The sequence below is a fragment of the Saccostrea cucullata genome, unplaced genomic scaffold (assembly GCF_032062105.1).
Source record: "Saccostrea cucullata isolate Sc308-1 unplaced genomic scaffold, CSIRO_AGI_Scuc_v1 ctg4214, whole genome shotgun sequence".
NCBI lineage: Eukaryota > Metazoa > Mollusca > Bivalvia > Ostreida > Ostreidae > Saccostrea > Saccostrea cuccullata.
The window spans coordinates 35,001-54,393 of NW_026939152.1; the positions used below are offsets into that span (position 1 = coordinate 35,001).

A 19,393-nucleotide genomic window follows, 5' to 3' on the forward strand; every position below is an offset into this window, starting at 1 on the left:
GTGTCCTGATTTATGACCTTGAATTTTGGTAAGCGTTATCTCCCTATTTTTAATTAATAAAATAAAATCAATTTTAAGAAATTTAGCCTGTAAAAAAATGTTTTCAATTTCTATTTTTCATAATTCAATGCATCTTTCCACCGCAGGATTTATGGATATTCAAATTATTTGAATTTTTATTTTGAAAAAACACTTTTCCCCATAGACTTCAATGCAATCTTTTTAAATTAACTACTGCTTAATAAATCAAATGACATTTTTAAAACTTTCTCGCGGGCAATCCTTTTCCACTATGAAATGCTTTGATGTAATATCAGAGTATTATGTACATGACGGACATTTAAGGATAGGGAATTTCGTCCCATTAGAGATGGAAATCCTTAAATTTTAGAATGTTTGTTGCATTTTATTGCTGTATATCTCAACAAAAATTTTTGACCTTGGACGACTGCGAAAACATAAAAGAATGCTTTTAATTTTCAAGTACTTGAGACTGTGAAAAGTGATTTTTTCAGTGAAATTACTAAGAAAAAAAGTATTCTTTAGTTTAATACCTATATTTACTCCCAAAAAATTGTTGGGCCAAAATAGCTTTAAAATGTGTTCGTACATCTAAATCAAGGCTTATTTTTTAAAATGTGTTTCTATACAAATCTATAGTAAAAAGTCTTACATTATTTATGTTTAAGTGAGCGGTCATAAAAAATTCGATGTTTGAGAAATTCGTTGGTTTAATAAAATTATATCTGTGGTTTAATAAAAGTATATTTGTGCTTTGAATAAGCATGATATATTTTGTAATATATTTTGTAAAGTGCCGGAAAAGACTTTATTCAAGTTTAATTTAAAACATCGATTAGATAATAATGCATTAAAAAAAATTAAAAAAGCAAAGTGAAAGTTAAAAAAAAATAATATTCTTTTTCATCTGCAATTTCAAAAATTCTATACATCGCTAGCAATATTAATAAAATATTACAAAGCCTTTTAGCCTACATATTTTGTATGAAGATAAATTAAACAACGTTCTCTTTCTATGCATCAGCAGTAGTCATATTTCCTCTTTTGAAACAGATTGGCTAGCAATCAAGCACTGGAGTAACGATAGCAAATGACGACGAGTTGCTGCTGACTGTAGAATACAACCTCTCCTGAACGGGAAATTGAATGAGGTCCATCCCTGGAATGCAATTGTTGTGAGGACAACTTTCAGAGCTATATCCCCTTTTGTCCTGCATATAAGCAGGGTTATCCTGTCTTTGAACATTGACATCCCTGAAAATAATATTATCATATTTAAATTTCTTGATTTGAAGATTTGCTATTCCCCCCCCCCCCCACACACACACACAGATAATACGTTTCCTAAATTTCTGTTTTGTACAGATTTTAACAACTTTCTGATTTCTAAACCTGTTTCTAATTGTTTTTAAAAATTTGAAACTCTAAACATGTGATTCTGGCGAACTAAATTTTTTTCCATAAAAGATTATATAAGAAATACCATCATCTGGTATCTTGCACAAATGCCTGGTAAGGTACCTCAATTTTTTGTAAATAAACATATTAAAGTAGTATTTGTTCAATGACAAAGTCTTGGAAAAAATTATATATTATTGAGGAACGTCTCGTCTGTCCTTAATGTACCAAAATGTACGATCATACCATATTTCATATGATAAAATCTGTTGACAACACAAACCTTTCTAGCAAACCAGGCCTATATATACAATTCTAGAATTATATTTACAACCTGGTGAAGAATTACATTCAATTTACATTTCTGTTTCTAAAATTAAACGTGACCTTTTTAAGAATGACCATGACTCATAAGTCGTGACACTCCTTTGATTACATCGAATTTACGTATAAGCAAAATTATAATGCTATTTCTGATAGCAAAACTATATCGCAGACTCATCCTAAGAACTCAATCTGTGTCCTTGTCCACAAGAGCTCATAATCATGCCAAACACCAAGACAGGTATGACATTTCTACAACGCAAAATATGACCAAAACAGCTGATGTCTTTGAACCCTGATGAGACTGATATGGTCCAAAAGATTTCTACTCTGATAGTTAATTGATATGTCCACCTCAACGTAATTAATATCATAGACTAAAAACTTTGTTTAGTCCTACTGAGTATTTCACAATAAGGCAATGAAAATATTTGGGATGGTGATCATGTGACCCTTCATCCCGTCCACTCCTTCCATACAGTTATAAAAACTAAATCTAGATAAATTTATTGGATACTACTTGAGGAGTCAGAAATTTATAAACCTCTGGTATACTCACTTCTGCTCAGCTTGTTCCAAGTCTGTAATGAGATTATAGCATATGTTAGCATGTTTATTTTTAAGAGATATCACCTTTATTTGTATAGGTCAAAGGTTTAAAGAGGTTTGTGTTTTTGAGATGTATTTATATTAAATTGACAACATTTACCATTTGACGACTGCTGTCCTTTATGTGTATCACTGAAAAATAAATCTAAAACTTTTAAATTTTCAATAGTTTATACATTATTCGATTATTAAAATTAAGTGTTTATCTTCTCATTTAGCTAAGGTAAACGATGTAGTTGTGAAGAACTAAATTACTCAAACGTTAAGGTTATTCATCTTTCAAGTAAGTCCATTGAGATTTTTCGACAAAATCTGAGAGACAAACGGATAAATGTGACCGAAGGTTGAGAGAAACAAATAGGAACCAAACAAATGAGCCAGTCTTAGAAAAGTATAGGTAGAAAAAAGGTAATAGTAGTCAGACAAACGAACGTAACCTAAAATTTAGAACGTTACCTACTTAATCAACCAATCAAATAATTCTTTGCTATTCTTTTTTTGTATATTTCCACTGTAATTTTTTGTCATCTTTCCGAGTATTATTTTTTTTTTCACATTTCAGACACTACAAACTACGAAAGCCCAGAAGGCTCATTCCAGATTCAAGGTTCGAAATACGAGATTCGAAATTCAAATTTCGAGATTCAAGATCCAGATTAACCAATCAAAAGCTCCCAAAAGGCTCATTCGAGATTCAAGATTCGAAATACGAGATTCAAAATTCGAATTTCGAGATTCAAGATCCAGATTAACCAATCAGAAGCGGGTTCAAGATTTGATTACTCCCCTTTATTATGATTTTACTATCAAGAAATCGTTTAATATATAAATAACAAACTAGAGGTACTGTGAGCGATGAGCTCACTAAATGATACCCCCGCCTCCATATAGTTAGAATGGCAAAGTGCATGTTTTGCTGTGGCCGGGAAACCCAAATATGTGTCGGATCAAAAAGTAAAATAGGAAGTGCACAATGGCAATATGTAATAAAGATTCTGTGAAAGTTTCATCAAATTTCATTCAGTGGTATGAGAGGAGTTGCGGATAAGAGATGGGTACCCCAAAGCGTAACAGACGGACGGACAGACGGACGGACGGAATTAACGATTACTATATACCCTCCCGCTTTTCAAGCGGGGGTATAATAAGTCATTTAATAAAATTACAATGCAAGAAAGAGTGTTATTTATATAAGAAGGAAATTAAAATAATCATTGGATTTTTGATCAGCAAGATACACTTCAATTTATATTATAGCTTTTTAAATATTAAATAGAATACATATATCAGGAATATATATATTTTTGTACTGTCTACTTTGTTTACGGGGTTGATGACATAAAAATAAAGTTATGAATACGTGGTAAATGTCTAAAGGTTAACAATAACCCCACCCCTACCCACCCCGCCAACCAATTTTTCCCAACACACCGAAAGGCTTGAAACTTGAAAGACGACGTAGTATTGATAAAGAAAAATCGCGATCGTTTTCCTGATAGAGGAAATACATAAAAATTAAGTATTTAATTACTTATCTTCATCTAAGGCTTTGATTTCTTGAATTAATTAAAAATTATATCTACAATACAGCTTTGCAATATGAATTAAAATAAATGCGGCATTTATTTTATCTTATATCAGATAGTAGATGAGTCTAAATTAGATGCAGAACTATATAGCGTTATGGTGTTATATTTTAGTCTCTGGCCATAACTTTATGGCCAAAGACTAAAATATACTCTTATAAAACCTTATATAACGCTTCAGCAGTCAAGTCTCACTGCACAAATGTACCCTCTATAAATGTAAAGAAATATATACCCTTAAAATATTATGCAGTGTAGATACGATTCATAATAATTCATATCTAATTTTAATTAAATGCAACATTCTCCATCAGCAATGATCTGATGAAATAAAATTGGTTAACCTACTTAATCAGCAAATCAACTATAAGACCATATAATATTCCATATATACGTATTTACTATTTTGTTAAATTAGAAAAATAACATTATATATATATATATATATATATATATATATATATATATATATATATATATATATATATATATATATATATATATATATATATATATATATGTATTTTTCAAAATGTAATCCAAATTTTATTTTTATTTCGTTTTAATACATAAAACATTTTTTCTTGCATTATCATTTTAGCAAATGATCCATTTTTATAAATATAAAAACGTAACAAAGGGAAGTAATCAAAAGTTGAACCCGCTTTTGATTGGTTAGTTTGGATCTTGAATTTCGAAACTCGAATTTCGAATCTTGAATTTCGAATTTCGTATTTCGAAACTTGAATCTCGAATGAGCCCTCTTGGCTTTCGTAACAAACATCGTCATTTTATCAGAGAACAACATTGTCTCTGAAGACAGAGTTAGGTCACAATTTTCATCATAGGTTTATATGACACTAAAGCACAAATATTAGCACAAATATTTTGAAAAAAAAAACACATTAAGATTCTTGTAACACGGACATGAAGTTAGAGAGACACAGATAAAGAGACAAACTCTCCCTCAATCTGAGTATAAGAAACTTGACAAAAATCAGGAAGAGCAAGGCGGATACGTGGGAAAAAAACTCGACCGAAGTCAGACAAAATCAAAGAGCAAAAAATCAGAAAGGCAGACAAGATCTGAGAGAAGATTACCCAAAAACTCGACTAATTACAACTTTCATCCATATGAAGACCCAAAATTATTATATACTGTGTTCAAATTTTTCTACTTAAATTATTTCAATTATTTGTAGCTGAGCTGCGAATGAGAAATTATAAGAAAGATTTTTTGAAACAGCTAGACTGCCGTAGGTGTATCTTTAATGTCCTTTCGGGAATAATCAGAGTAAAGCTTTTATAGAACTTTATTCTCGAGAAATTAAATTTTTTTTTTTTTAAGAATTCATTTTCATTACAAATAGGCAGTGAAAAAAATATTAAATGAGGTTTATTTGCTTGGTATGTTTATATTTTCAAGCTAAAAAAACTGTACTCACCTTTTCTTTCGAACATCGGTACTCAAACTGGCATCTAATGTATAATTTTAAAAAGAAACAGAAAAGAAATTAAGTTAAATTTACGTTTATGCGTAATAGTACATGAGTAGTATAGAAAATAATATAGGACTAAATATTTTCCTCTGTAGTTATAGTTTAGAAATTAAAAAACAGTAATCAATGTAAAAAAAAAATCCACTAACAATGCAAAACTCCATCAGATGCCGAGCGAGGAGGTGTAAGCATCCTCAATTCGGCATAAAAATCAAGGCCTAACAATCGGTATAAAGTAGGTTAGCCAAGATACTACCCAATGATAGGTTACATGTGCATAAGGGCATTATTTAAAGATTGGCAACTTCAGAGTACCTGGAAGATCAACTTATCTATCATTAGCCTGTCTTGATTAGAAAAATTGATTGTACTCGTGGCATGCCCTTATAAGAGTATCAAATAATTAAGGAGATGTAAACACCACTTGCAGGTGATAATGGGATAACACTACATAAATAAAGCAAAGTTGAAGAAGGTAAAGTTGAAATACTAGTAACTTTTACAAGGACTGGAGTGCTAGTCGTTATTGCATAAATAGTGACTTTACCCTTTCCTTTGAATACTTAATACAATAAAATCAAATCATTTTTACCTTTTTTATCTGTACTTCTCAATTTCCAGCATATAACTAGAACAATGAAAAAGACGACAGAGAGAGCTGCCACAGAGATGCCCACAAACAATCCCGTATTATCACTGGTAATCTCCTCTTCTTTGTCTGTTTCATCTGATGTCTCCTCATTTCCTTCTGTTGTATTATTTGGTTTCAATACATTTTCTGTAGTTGGAACATTTTCTTGTGAAGTTTGTGACGACCTCAAAATTTTCGTAGATGAAGTCACCTCTGGTACAAAATAGAGAATTAAGTTGTATTTATACGAGGGTTGATCCAAAAGTAATGTCACAGGTCCATATCTTTTATATTTTGCGTCATATTATCAAATACAATATACCAAAATTTGCACAAATATAAATTTAAATTTAACATTGAAATTTTGATTTAATAATGTTTATTTGAATTTATTTTCTAGATGATTAAAACATAGGGCATAAGGGGTGTCGCCGCGTCACAACGGAACGTCACGTTTTCAAGTATATTTTTTCTTAGAATAAAAAGACAAACACATTAAAAAGATTCTAAAAAAGCACCTTATCTTCTAATTTTTAAAAATCACAATTTCTAGTCTTTAATTGAAAATTAAATGACGGCATTGGTATTTGTGATCATAAACATTGTTGTTTAACTCTGTTGAATTGAACAAAGGGATTGTCGAAATGGGGGGGAAAACGGCTCGACGAGTTGTAACATCAATATGGATAAAAGTTTTTGCTTCAAAATAAGGGAATCATCACAAGCGACAGTTACATTAGCTAATGAGACTTAAAGAATAAGAATGTAAGAGACATCTTAATAGATGGTTTCAGCAATTTTGGGCGAGAGATTGGTCACTGAATGATAAGCAGAGAACAAGAAGACCGAGGGATAGGAGACCGAGGGATAGGAGATCGATCGGAAACGTGCAAAGGTGTCTGATGTTGTCAAAGAAGACAGACGTATAGAGATACATGTGAATTTTTAAGTCTGTCTTATGCTAAAGTTTAAAAATTTGACAGGAGGCTTAATTATGGAAAGAGCGAGTTTATAATGGTACAAAGAATTCTTAAAGAAAGTGGAATTGGTTAAAGGATTTGCGAATCACAAAAAGTGGCGTAGCATCGTTTTTGAAAGGGGGGGGGGCAGAGAAAAAGTTTTTTTTTACTTACCTGAAAAAGTTGACAAGCAAAAAAAAAGGGGGGGGGGGGAAGTTGCCCAAAGTCGAAAATACTATTTCATTGGGGGGGTGGGGGGGGGTTAGGTTAAATTTTTCTCGTTGTCAACTACTTTTAGTACCAATTCTTATACTTAGGCTTTCAAATAACATTCCTTATAGTGTGAGTAAGGTTGGGAAAAGGGGCAGCCCCCCCCCCCGGATGCTACGCCCCTGACAAATATTTTTTAATGAAACGAAGGTTAACGCTTTTAAAAGTATGACGATGCATGTCCGTCATATGACGTTATATTTAGGTGTGGCGACTACCATAAACGCACAATGTTTAAAATCCGATAGTTTGGAAAGTATACATCATATTCCTTTTGATTTTTTAGGTCTGATTTGAAATAAATAAAGCTTCCATCATGTATAATTCTGTTGCTTCACGTCGATTTATAGCAATTTTATCAATGTTGAAACATTACTTTTGGATAACCCTCGTAAGTCGAACCGTTTATTATTTCAGATATCAAAATAGACGATTCGAAACATGTTAGTTCGGATGAGATATTGAACATAGCTGACACAATGATTAGTTTGAGGCTTACAATTTACTTTCTTACATTTTACAGGCACTGAAAATAAGGTAAAAGTGAGAAAAATACTTTAAGGTAAGTCACTCGTCAGCTTTTTAGAAAAGTTCACTCAGAAGCTTTTCCTTAAAAACTACTTATCAAAATTCAATTTTTATAACATATTTGAATTCAACAATGTAAATTTTTTAACATTCAATGAAAAAACTGCTCAAAAATCTACAAAGAAGCAAGATTTATGAGGGACTATTTCTTTTGGTGGAAGGATATTTAGCAGAAAATTCTGCAAATCTGCACATTTATAAAATTTAATGTAATGGAAATTTAGCCTCACATACTTTTACTCGGAGAATATTTTCCGTTTTGATATTGCTAAAAATATTTAATATAGGTCTTAATTTATATTTATAGACTAAGTTTTACACATTCCCTCAACAAACTTTTCCAAAAAATGAAAATATATTAAAGAAGTCAAGGTCAAAGTTACACCATTTTTTGCCTGAAAATCACATATTTTGACAAATATTTCAAAATTAACATCACTGACCCCACCTTTTTCTTTCATTATTTTAAACTACTCGATACTTGTGACTGATCAGCACTCAAGTCGTAAAAAGTTTGATATAAGAAAATTTTTTATTGCCTATTAAGTTTTTTAATACCCAAATTATGTTATTTTTTAGTGCAAAAAGGTCACACAATAATTTACGCGCATTAATTTGCAAGATTTGTTTAATGATAAATATTATTCAAACTATTTTACGTAAAATAAGGTTATATTTATTGCCATGCTTACATCTAATCAAATATAATAAGGGTTAAAGTAATTAACCAAAGAGATGAAATTTAAGTGCAAAAAGGTCAACTTAAATGTACCGTAGATCAGTAGGATGCACACTGACTCCCTATTTTCTTTGCGATTTTGAGTTACACTTTATGAGTACTTATCCAAAATATACTTCTCAAAAAATCCTTGATATAACAAATTTCAGGAGTGACTTACCTTAAATTTACATTTTGAAGTATTTTCACTAATACTAATGAGAAGCACTAAACCATCTTTTTCTACAGATGAAATAAATCTTTATTTGTTTTAGTTTTGCCCACATGCATGCCTCAAAAGATCTAATAATTTAAAATTATATGAAGCTGAACTGTAATTGTTTGATATTTTATAAATTTATTCTGACTTTTAACACCTGAGAAATATTTTAATCAGTACTTTATACATATAGACAAAAGCCTGAAACTGATTATGTCACACATTGAACTATCCTCAATGTTAACAAATATTCGTATTATACTTGAAAAAAAAAAGAAAACTGCTTTAATATCATTGTACTATTTACTTAAATTATCTTTTAATTATTATGCCTGTTTTCCAAAAGATGTTCCATCAGTTCACAATGTTCGCAAGGCCAACTCAATCACAGCAAAATTTAGTTAATTTGTGGCTCCGAAAATATCTCCCTCATATTGCACCGCCACCATTTGCCCTTGGAGGTCTGCAACTTGACACTAAACGTGTAAAGGACAAGGTAGGGTAACGGTCGAATCTGGCCCCATAATTGATGTAAAAATCAGAACACTGGTAAAATTTGAAAGTTTGTAGTTAAGAACTTAAAATTATGCTTGCTCTAAAACCAGCACTAATTTTGATTCGAAACTTACATGGAAGCAACTATATAGAGGGTGCAAAAGTAGAACGTTTTCCGAATTTCCTCAATTTTGATGGGATTATTTTTGAGAAATATTTCTCTTCGGAAAACATAAAGCACACGCGTGCCTATCTGACATTTTTATACACAAGAATCGTCTAATGCTAGTGTATGAAATAAATAAATTTGGCAGATAGGCAAGCTTGTGCTCCATGTTTTCCGAAAAAACAAAATGTGATGTAAATCGATGAAAATTCGCATAAAAATGAGAAAATTCGAAAATTGACCTTTTTTTCTGACCCCTCTGTGTATTCCAAAACTTAGAACCAATGCTCGTTTTGTGGCAGGGGTGACAACAGGTTTTCATTTATAAACAGTTGCATCATTCTGAAAGACACCAAAAACCATGGGCCAAAAAGGGGTCTTACCCTATCTTGTTCTTTTTTAAGTTAATGAGGGACTTAGGTGTTAAGAATTTTGGTGAATGAGGGACTTACGTGTAAACCTTTGATTGAGACAAATGACGCCGACATCAGGTGTAGATGATCTGGAATATAAATCTGTTCCATTAATTGTAAAGGAACAGTCACGTATTGATCTCTCATGGCCAGCACAATTTAAATCTCTAATCCAGACCGGACCTAATCCGCGAAGGTATGTTCCATTGGTGATGGCTACTCCGCTAAAAATGAAAAGGATCGCTTTTGATTAAGCAAAGGGCAAGTACTTACAGGAAATCGTAAATTACAATAAAACATTCAGAGACATAGGATTTCATTTCTGAAACTTTAATTATTTTTAAAAATTCAAACATTTACTGTAATAATATGAAGAAGTATTACATTACACTTTCTGTATTCTTCATTTTTACATTTTTTTTATTTAAAATTCTCAGTCTGCCGACCCTGATTTTTAATAAGCTTTTGTAAGTAACAAGTGCTTTTATTACATAAAAATTTAGTCAGTTTGATAATACTTACGAATGAAATCCCAGTTGGGTACAGATAACTTGAGCGTTTTTGCCAGATGACCAGACGCTGGAGGATGACACACTTCCCCAGGTTCCTCCTATTGATATTTCTACTCGACCTCTGTCGTACTGACCATCTGATAAACGGACTGCATAGTCGTCCATACCTGTATTTATTATAATAATAAATAAATGTATTAATTCTTTTAATCATGAAGAAATCTTTTAAAACTTTTTTCTATTCATTTTTATGACAAAAAATTATGAATGGTTTAAGGTACGTCATAATCTTATCAAATGATAATGAAAGAAAAGGTGAGCAAGCTTACATACCCCACGCTCCACCCAAACTCGAAGTGCTGAAATTGCAGGCAAAATTATAAAAGGAATCCCAATTTCCTGGTAATATGCACATCTAATGCACACACAAACTGTGTCTTTAATACCCGCAAAGTTTGACGAAATCCCTCTTTATTCAAGGTATGGACAGAAATCTAAGTTGAAAAGTGTGGAATTTCCCGGAAAAAATAAAGAAATTAGAATTTCCTGGTAATATGCACATCTACACATTGTGTCCGAAATAACTGCAAAGTTTGACGAAATTCTTTGCTGCGGTTTATGAATAGTTGCGCTGAAATCTGTTCATCTCTTAATTCAAGGTATGGCCAAAAATCTAAGTTGAAAAGTGCGGAAATTCCCGGAAATATGAAGGAATCGGAATTTCCTGGTAATATACACATCTAAAGATTGTGTCCTACATAACTGCAAAGTTTAAAGAAATTCTGTGCAGGGGTTTATGAGGAGTTGCGTTGACAAACTGTTCATCTCTATATTCAAGGTATGGCCAAAAATCTAAGTTGAAAAGTGCGGAAATTCCCGGAAATATAAAGGAATCGGAATTTCCTGGTGATATACACATCTACAGATTGTGTCCTACATAACTGCAAAGTTTAACGAAATTCTGTGCAGCGGTTTATGAGGAGTTGCGCTGACAAACTGTTCATCTCTATATTCAAGGTATGGCAAAAATCTAAGTTGAAAAGTGCGAAAATTCTCGGAAAAATAAAGGAATCGAAATTTCCTTCTAATATGCACATCTACACATTGTGTTCTAAATAACTGCGAAGTTTGACAAAATTCTGTTCAGCGGTTTATGAGGAGCTGCGCTGATAAAAAAAAAAAACAGGACTGACGGACTGACTGACGGGTCAAAAACATTATACCTCACGCAACTTGTTGCATGGGGTATGATAATTCTATTATAAAGCTGCTCATAATTTAAAAAAAATATATGTTTTTAATTTCCTTTCGTACATTTCGGTTGTTGTTAAGATTTTGATATCTTATTCTGCATATACCGATATCAAACATGAACTCCATCTACGTCATACCCTTGAAACAGGGACCATGACTTAATTAAAATTTTACTATATAATGATGTACGGTTATTAATTTACTAGTATCAAATCCTTCTGATTACAAGATTTCTTTAAAGCCATATATGGCGTAACTGATCAAAAATATATTTTTCAAAAATACAAAATTAAGTAAAGAAATATAGTTAGTACATTTAAATTAAAGCTTTTCGTACAATTCGGAACACGGAAAACACCTCGTTTCATCGAATAATACGAATTTATCTTCTCTGTAACGTGTTATTTAAATCTTTTGTATTTTCTTCCGAGTCGGAGAAAATTCCGAGAATCCAAATTAAATTGTGATATCTTTATAACGCAATTGACTTAGATTTTGTAATTTACGGAAAAGTTATATCTTTATATGAAGTAACGATACAAATAATAAGTTCTTATAATTTTAGTCTAATAATTTTCATTGTACATACGCCATATATAGCTTTAAAATTTTCTCTTACATATGGCAATGTTATACCTTTACCTCCATATTATACCAAAACCTTCCCTTTTCAAAGTTTTATTTGAAGTAACTTGATTGAGCACTAAATATTGTATCTAATGTGTGTCCTTACAGCCACAGTGCATCTCTACTTTATCATCCTTTAAAATATTCTCTTTACTCAAGACTGCTTTGTTGCAAATTGGAAAACCTAACAAGTCCGTATGCTTACAGAATTTTCCAAATTGTTTAAGTAGGATACCATTTCAATTCCGGTATATATATTTTACTTGTTACCTGTGCATATGACTCCTTGGAACTCGGTTGATATCATTTCTCCCTGTCCATAATTCATTGCGCACTGTCCTAAAACCCTCTCATTTCCAAGACATGAAACAGAACTAATCAGCCTCCATCCTGTTTTACGTCCAAAATGATTATAAGCGAAGGCTTTAAATCTGGCAATAAAGACAAAAGATTCAAGTTATATATTTAACATTATTTGAAATAAAAGTTCATTAAGGTGATAAGTCAAATGCTGCCATTGTTGTTTACAAACGTTTATAAACATGCACCACTTTTGATATGGCAACAATAGGGCCAATATATATTTCGAAATATGTATGTTTTATGCAAATTTATTTTTTAGTATTGAATTATATTCCCTTAACATATCGTTATTGACTAATATGAATATCAGTATCAGTTTTAATGAGAAAAGTTGATATTGTATGATGGTTTAAAATACATAGCAAAAAGTGGAAGCTAGGAGTGTTTACGCCTTTTTAATAGATCAAAAACTAAAAAGAAACCCTTAGAGGGAATCTTCATTTCGTAGGGAATCCAAGTTGCCGACAAGCAACTGTTGCCTCCTGTCTTTTCCAGTGATTAGAATTCTCCTGGTGAATATAACCTTGTAAATTTCCAAGTGATAGGCGAAGCGTCCCTTGGTGTTGAGCAAGACCATTTATAACACTGAGTGTGAAGGAGTCTGAAAAAGAATTAAATACAAATTGACTACTACTCTTTTTTCTTATCAGTACACATATCATTTAAGAACAAAACACATCTTCAAACCATTTAAATGAGCAATCTTAATGATCCATCATTGAATATTAGAGGTTATGTAAGAGATGCTTATGCTGAACATTTCAAAACAGTCCTAATTTGAAAGTAATAACGTCATAAAATAAAACAAATAGTTCTTGCCTTCACAGGAAAGATAAGCATATTGTTCCGTTTTGAATGTTCCATCGATAATCAAAGAACAATCAAAAACACTTTCTTCTGTACCAGTACAGGAAATTGAGGATGCCCAGCGACGAGCATACTTGGAGGGAAATGCTTAGATCCCTCAAAGTAAGCTACATTTCTGAAAAATAGCAAAAATACTTACGTCCTGTCATTCTCTAAGTTCATTTCTTTCAGTTCAAATCAAATGTTCATTATAAATATTTTGTTTGTAACATTAACATTAGATAAAGGAATTAATAAGCAATATGATACAACAGAATGCAGCCATATATACTACAATATGTCAAAATCTAAATTGTAATTTTACAGAAATTGGATCATTTAGAAAATGTCACGTATTTGACGTTCGTCTTACGTTGTATATCCAAGTTGTCGACAAATAACCTTGGCTTCGTTTTGACCTACAGGAGGAATGTATCCTCTTTCTCCCTCTATTGTTAACTCTATCAAACCAGTCTTTGTACTGTTTCCTCCAACAAGGACAACCTTAGGAGAGTCTGAAATCGATTTTTTTACTCTTTTTATAGCGAATCGTGCAAATGTGGCTAAATATTCTTTTTCTCCTTCTTTGTAAGCATTTTCTTCTCAAATTGATATTTGGCAGATAAACATACATTTTTATTTGTGAAAAAGACATTGACTTGAATTGTTAATGGCTTAAAGAAAATAATGGACAAAACAATATCGTAAGACACTGAATACCGGTATTTGATTTTAAATTCAAAACTTCGTAAGGCACTGAAAATTTTGATTTAAAAATCATGTTATGGTTTAAAAAAAAGGTAAAATCGTTCCAATTGTAAAATCTTGTACTAAACTGATATCAACAGGTAAAATATTGAGAGGAAATATCACATTTTGAATTACGCTAAATGTGTTTTTCATGCACGAAATAAATGTTTTTTTTATATACACATTGGATGTTACATATTTTAATCGCAAACAACTGTTTTTAAACCAATAATATAATAAAACTAAATACAAAGATTTCAGAGAAAATGCACTGGAAAAATGTTTATCATTAATGAGTATTTAAGATGTGTAATTCCTTTATAGTCTGCTTAAGGGTACTTAACACAAACAAAAAAATGATGCATGGATTGATAATATTTTTTGACTCAATTAGTATGAAATGACATGAACAATAAATTCCTGAAATATAAAAAAAATCGTAGGTTTTCTTTTGTGTTTTTCTATAGATATTAGACTTTGTTTTGCTTTCCTTATAATTCTATACAAAATTTGGCACAGTTTTTAACCTTATGACAAAACCATAATTATAAAATCATCAAAATAAACTTGGTAAACATTATTCAGGTTACCAATTTAAATGTAAATTTATGAGAAATATAGCTGATTTCTGAAAACAAGAGGCCCGAGGGCATTACAGGTCACCTGAGTACCATGAAACAACTTTCCAAAAATTGACATTAGTTCGTGTTTTAAACCATATGCCATAAAATTCACAATTATCATTATTATACACTTAGAATACTTACTCTAGTTACTTAATACCCAGAATTAGATCAAAGTAAGAAAGAGAAAATGCATTTTCATTTTATAACCAGTCGTACACCCCATCCCACAGGGACCACTGAGCCCTGGGGCCACATATATCTTCAGACTATGTACTGTTAACCCCTAACCCCCCCCCCCGATACCCCTGACTCAGAGAACATGAAATTAATCATTTTGCTAGATGCACCTTTCTTCTTCATAAATATATATACTAAGATCATTGGCATAATACCTAGGAGCAATGGAGAAGATTTCAAAGAATTCATGCATTTTCACTAAATATAATCATTAGAGCCCCGCGCTAACACCTGAACCACTGACCTAGGGGCCATAAAATTCAGTTTTGAAAGAGGCATCATTCCTCATCATAACTATGTACATATACATAGTTAATTGGTTTAATACACAGAAGCAGATAAAAAGATTTTTGAAGAAACAATTATGTATTTTTCACTATGTAATCAATAAAGCCTCGCCCTAACATCACAACCCCCAACCCAGGGGCCACAAAATTCTAAACTTTAGAAAAAACATTCTTGCCCATCATAACTATATACTTACTTAGTTTGTTTAATACCCAGGAGAAAAGAAGAAGATTTTAAAGAATTCATGCATTTTCACTATATAATCGAAAGCTTAAGAGTTCCCTCCTTACACCAAAATCCCTAAACCAGGGGTCATGAAATTCACTTTGAAAGAGGTATCTTTACTCATCATAACTACTGTATGTACATAGATTATTGCTTTAATACCCAAGGGCAAAGAAGAAGATTTTAGAAGAATTAATGCATTTTCACAATATAATCAATAGAGCCCCGCCCTAACACCAGAACCCCTGACCCTGGGGCCATAAAATTCACAATTTTGGAGGATGCACTCTTGTTAATCATAACTATGTACTTAGTTAGCTTGTTTAATACCGAGGAGCAGAGAAGAAGATTTTTGAAGAATTAATGTTTTTTTTACTATACAATCAATAGAGCCCCGCCCTAACACCAGAACCCCTGACCCAGGGGCCATGAAATTCACAACTTTGGTAGAGTCATTCTTGCTCATCATAATTATGTACTTAGTTAGTTTATTTAATACCTAGGAGCAGAAAAGATTTTCAATGAAATAATGCACTTTTACTATATGATATATATAGCCCCGCCCTAACACCGTACCCCTGACCCAGAGGCCATAATTTTTCACAATTTTGGTAGAGGACTACAATGCTGATTACAATCATGTCAACAGTTTGACTGCATGATGTCCATGAGTAAAGAAGAAGATTTTTAAAGACTGCATCAATTTAAGTGGTTTTGAACCACGCCTCAGGCCCCAGGGGGGCAGGGACCATGCAATTCAAAATTTTTGTTCCCCATCACCCATAGATGCTGTATACCTAATTTCGTTGAAATTGGTTTGGTGGGTCGAGAATCTACTGAGTTTACTTAGGTGACCTAAAAAGTTTGAGTTATTTATCCTTAAGGTTGGGGTGAGTACGGGTATATTATGTTTTGGTACCTATTAGCTTTGCGGAAAAACTATGTTGTACCAGTTGCAATACATGGAAGACGCTGTCTTAGTACGGATTTACTATACGGTGGAAAAAGGCGTTGACGGAATGATTATTCATAGTTTTCTAGACGGATCGTCACGGAACCCCATAGATCATCTGGCGATATATGGTGACGGTAAGATTGCGGCATTGACGGAAGCACTATGAGTTTATCAATAGAGATATATCCCACAACATGGGCCGTATAGGTCACCTGAGCATCATGCAACAACTTTCAAGTGATTGAATTTGCTTCATGTTTTTAAAAGCTAGATGCTTACAATTTTTAAAGAGGCACCATTGCTCATCATAACTATAAATTTTTTTTCAACATTTATTTCCAAGACTTATATACTTAGCAATTGCATAGTTATACAGTATATTCATCTTTATGTGTAGTATTGCTGTTATAATGATGATGCTGATTGTTAAATATTATGGCAGACCAGTTAGCATTCCGTGCGGTAGATTTTGCATTTCGAAATGATGTAGACACAGTATTATATGCGGTGATTTCTTCTTTATAATGATGACCTTTCGGAACTCTGTTAAAAAATCGGTTTTTCTTTCTATCAACTTGAGGAACTCAGATCTTTCCTATGGAACTCCGTCACTGCCCTATTGCAGAACACAACAATTGCATTGTGTCAACCTTCCATTACATTACGTCAACTCTTTATGACATTTATCCACACTTCTGTTGCATCGTGTCAACTTTCCTTTACAATATGTCTACTCTTTATGACATTTACACACACTACAATCATGTTTCGTCAACTTGCATTTCGTTATGTTTACTTTTCATGACATTTAATTCGAAACAATTACATAAATATTGTGTCAACCTAACATTACATTATGTCAATTCTTTATGACATTTACACATACTACCATTACATTTGCATCAAGCTAACAGTACAAAATGTCATCTCATTATGACATTCTAGTTAACATCTTTTTACGTTGAATAAAATATCATTTCAACTCATAATTACGTTAGGTTGATTACAAATTGCATTGCGCCAGTTTTCTATTAAATTGCGTCAACTATTTTTGACATTTAGTCAAAAGATTTAATTTTTTCACGATGTAAATATATATAGTCATATTTTGATAACTCAGTATTGCGTTGGATTGAGTGATTATTATGTGATGTATAGATGTGCTATAGATAAAGACTAATCTTACGTACCTAAGGTCAGAAGGACACAACTATATGTGAAAAGTGTTTTTTTTTTAATATCAACTCATCCATGGTGTTAGGTCCACTATTGAATGCAATCACTGCCCGATAGTAAAAAAAATTATAGATACATAAGTCAGTGGTGGCGTTCGATAATCAAGGTATCATACATTGTATATATCGATATCATTTCGATAAAAAATTGCGTTCAATTGATTTTTTTTCCCACTATCACTCTCTCCACACATTCACTCCCCACTCTCTCCACTCTCACTCCTCTCTCCCCACTCCTCTCTCCCCACTCGCTCTCTTTCCCCCACTCACTCTCTCTCCACTCCCTCTCTCTCCCCCACTCTCACTCCCTCTCTCCCCACTCCCTCACACTCTCTCCCCACTCACCCACTCTCACTCCCTTCCTCTCCCCACTCTCACTCCCTCCCTCTCCACTCCCTCCCTCTCCACTCTCACTCCCCCTTTCTCTATCCCGACTCTTACTCCATCTTTCCCTTTTCTGTCTGGAGAGAGTGGGAAATGATAGAATAAGAGTGGGGAGAAAGAGTAGGAGTGGGGAGAGAGAGGATCTACTCTCAACCCCACACTCTTTCTCAAAGACAGCGTGAGAGATAGTAGGAGGCTAATTGTGATTAGGAGAGAGAAAGGAGAGTAGGCAGAAGGTGTTTAGATAGAATGGGAACTAGTAACCGCCCACTCTCACCCTCTTTTCTCTCCCTTAATTTATCTCTCCGTCTCACTCCTTCTCCCCTCCCATTGTGTCTTTCTCTTTGTCTCCCCACATTCTCACTCTCTCTTTCTTTTTTTTTTCTTTGATTTTGTCTTTCTGACTCAGTTACTTCTAACTCGTGTGAAATAAACTATTTATATGCATTATACATCGATTTTCATAATCGTTTACAATTAAAAATTAAAGATATAATTCTTTTTCCATAATAAAGAGAATATTCTTTCGTTATTGTAAAATAAAATTATAAAATGTCTTTTCTTGATCTTTTTATTTTAAGTAAATTTATCAGAATTGACCATTTATGCAAAAAAAATTATATCACTTAATTTTACAAGGGCGATAACTTAAAACAAAAATTTATAGAGACGGTCTACCAAAATATTTTTCATTTGACTTAATATATATTTTTGGATTGACATTCACTATCTTTATCCCTTGTTTGCAATCAGTTTATTTGAATTCTGTATTTTATAAATATTTTTTTCTGCTCATGCAGACATTGTGAAGTTGCGTTGATACTAGCCAAAATGCACTTGCATCTTGACTCCCTCGTTGTTCTACGCTGAAACCAGTATTTTATATTTTTGCTTTGAATTGAATTGTTCGTTTGGTATTTTATTCAAATATGTACTGTTTTTAAAACTACAAATAATCTTTATTTGTTACATGCTTCTACTCCTCTAACCATAGGTTTTAACTTTACAGTTTTTGATAGGTTAACTGTTAGGCCTTCAGCGTATGAGTGAATGCTTACCTATAAGTAATGGTTATAAGCCGAAAACTGTCCATTATGTCAGATATTAGACGATCCGAGGCGCGTTAGCGCCGAGGAGAGTCTAATATCTGACATAATGGTCAGTTTGAGGCTTATAACTTACTTAAAACTGTCC

General features: G+C 32.5%; 1 protein-coding gene across 1 annotated transcript; it reads right to left on the reverse strand.

Moving 5' to 3' along the window:
- Positions 1-1,079: 1,079 nt before the first annotated feature.
- LOC134252329 (soluble scavenger receptor cysteine-rich domain-containing protein SSC5D-like) lies at positions 1,080-13,669 on the reverse strand. The gene is made up of 10 exons (XM_062734769.1): positions 13,660-13,669; positions 13,116-13,254; positions 12,561-12,721; positions 10,420-10,576; positions 9,937-10,121; positions 6,030-6,281; positions 5,384-5,417; positions 2,453-2,484; positions 2,303-2,324; positions 1,080-1,275 (listed from the first exon to the last, which is right to left on the reverse strand). The coding sequence occupies exons 1-10, from the start codon at positions 13,667-13,669 to the stop codon at positions 1,080-1,082; spliced, it is 1,188 nt and encodes a 395-aa protein (XP_062590753.1).
- Between the last annotated feature and the right edge of the window lie 5,724 nt (positions 13,670-19,393).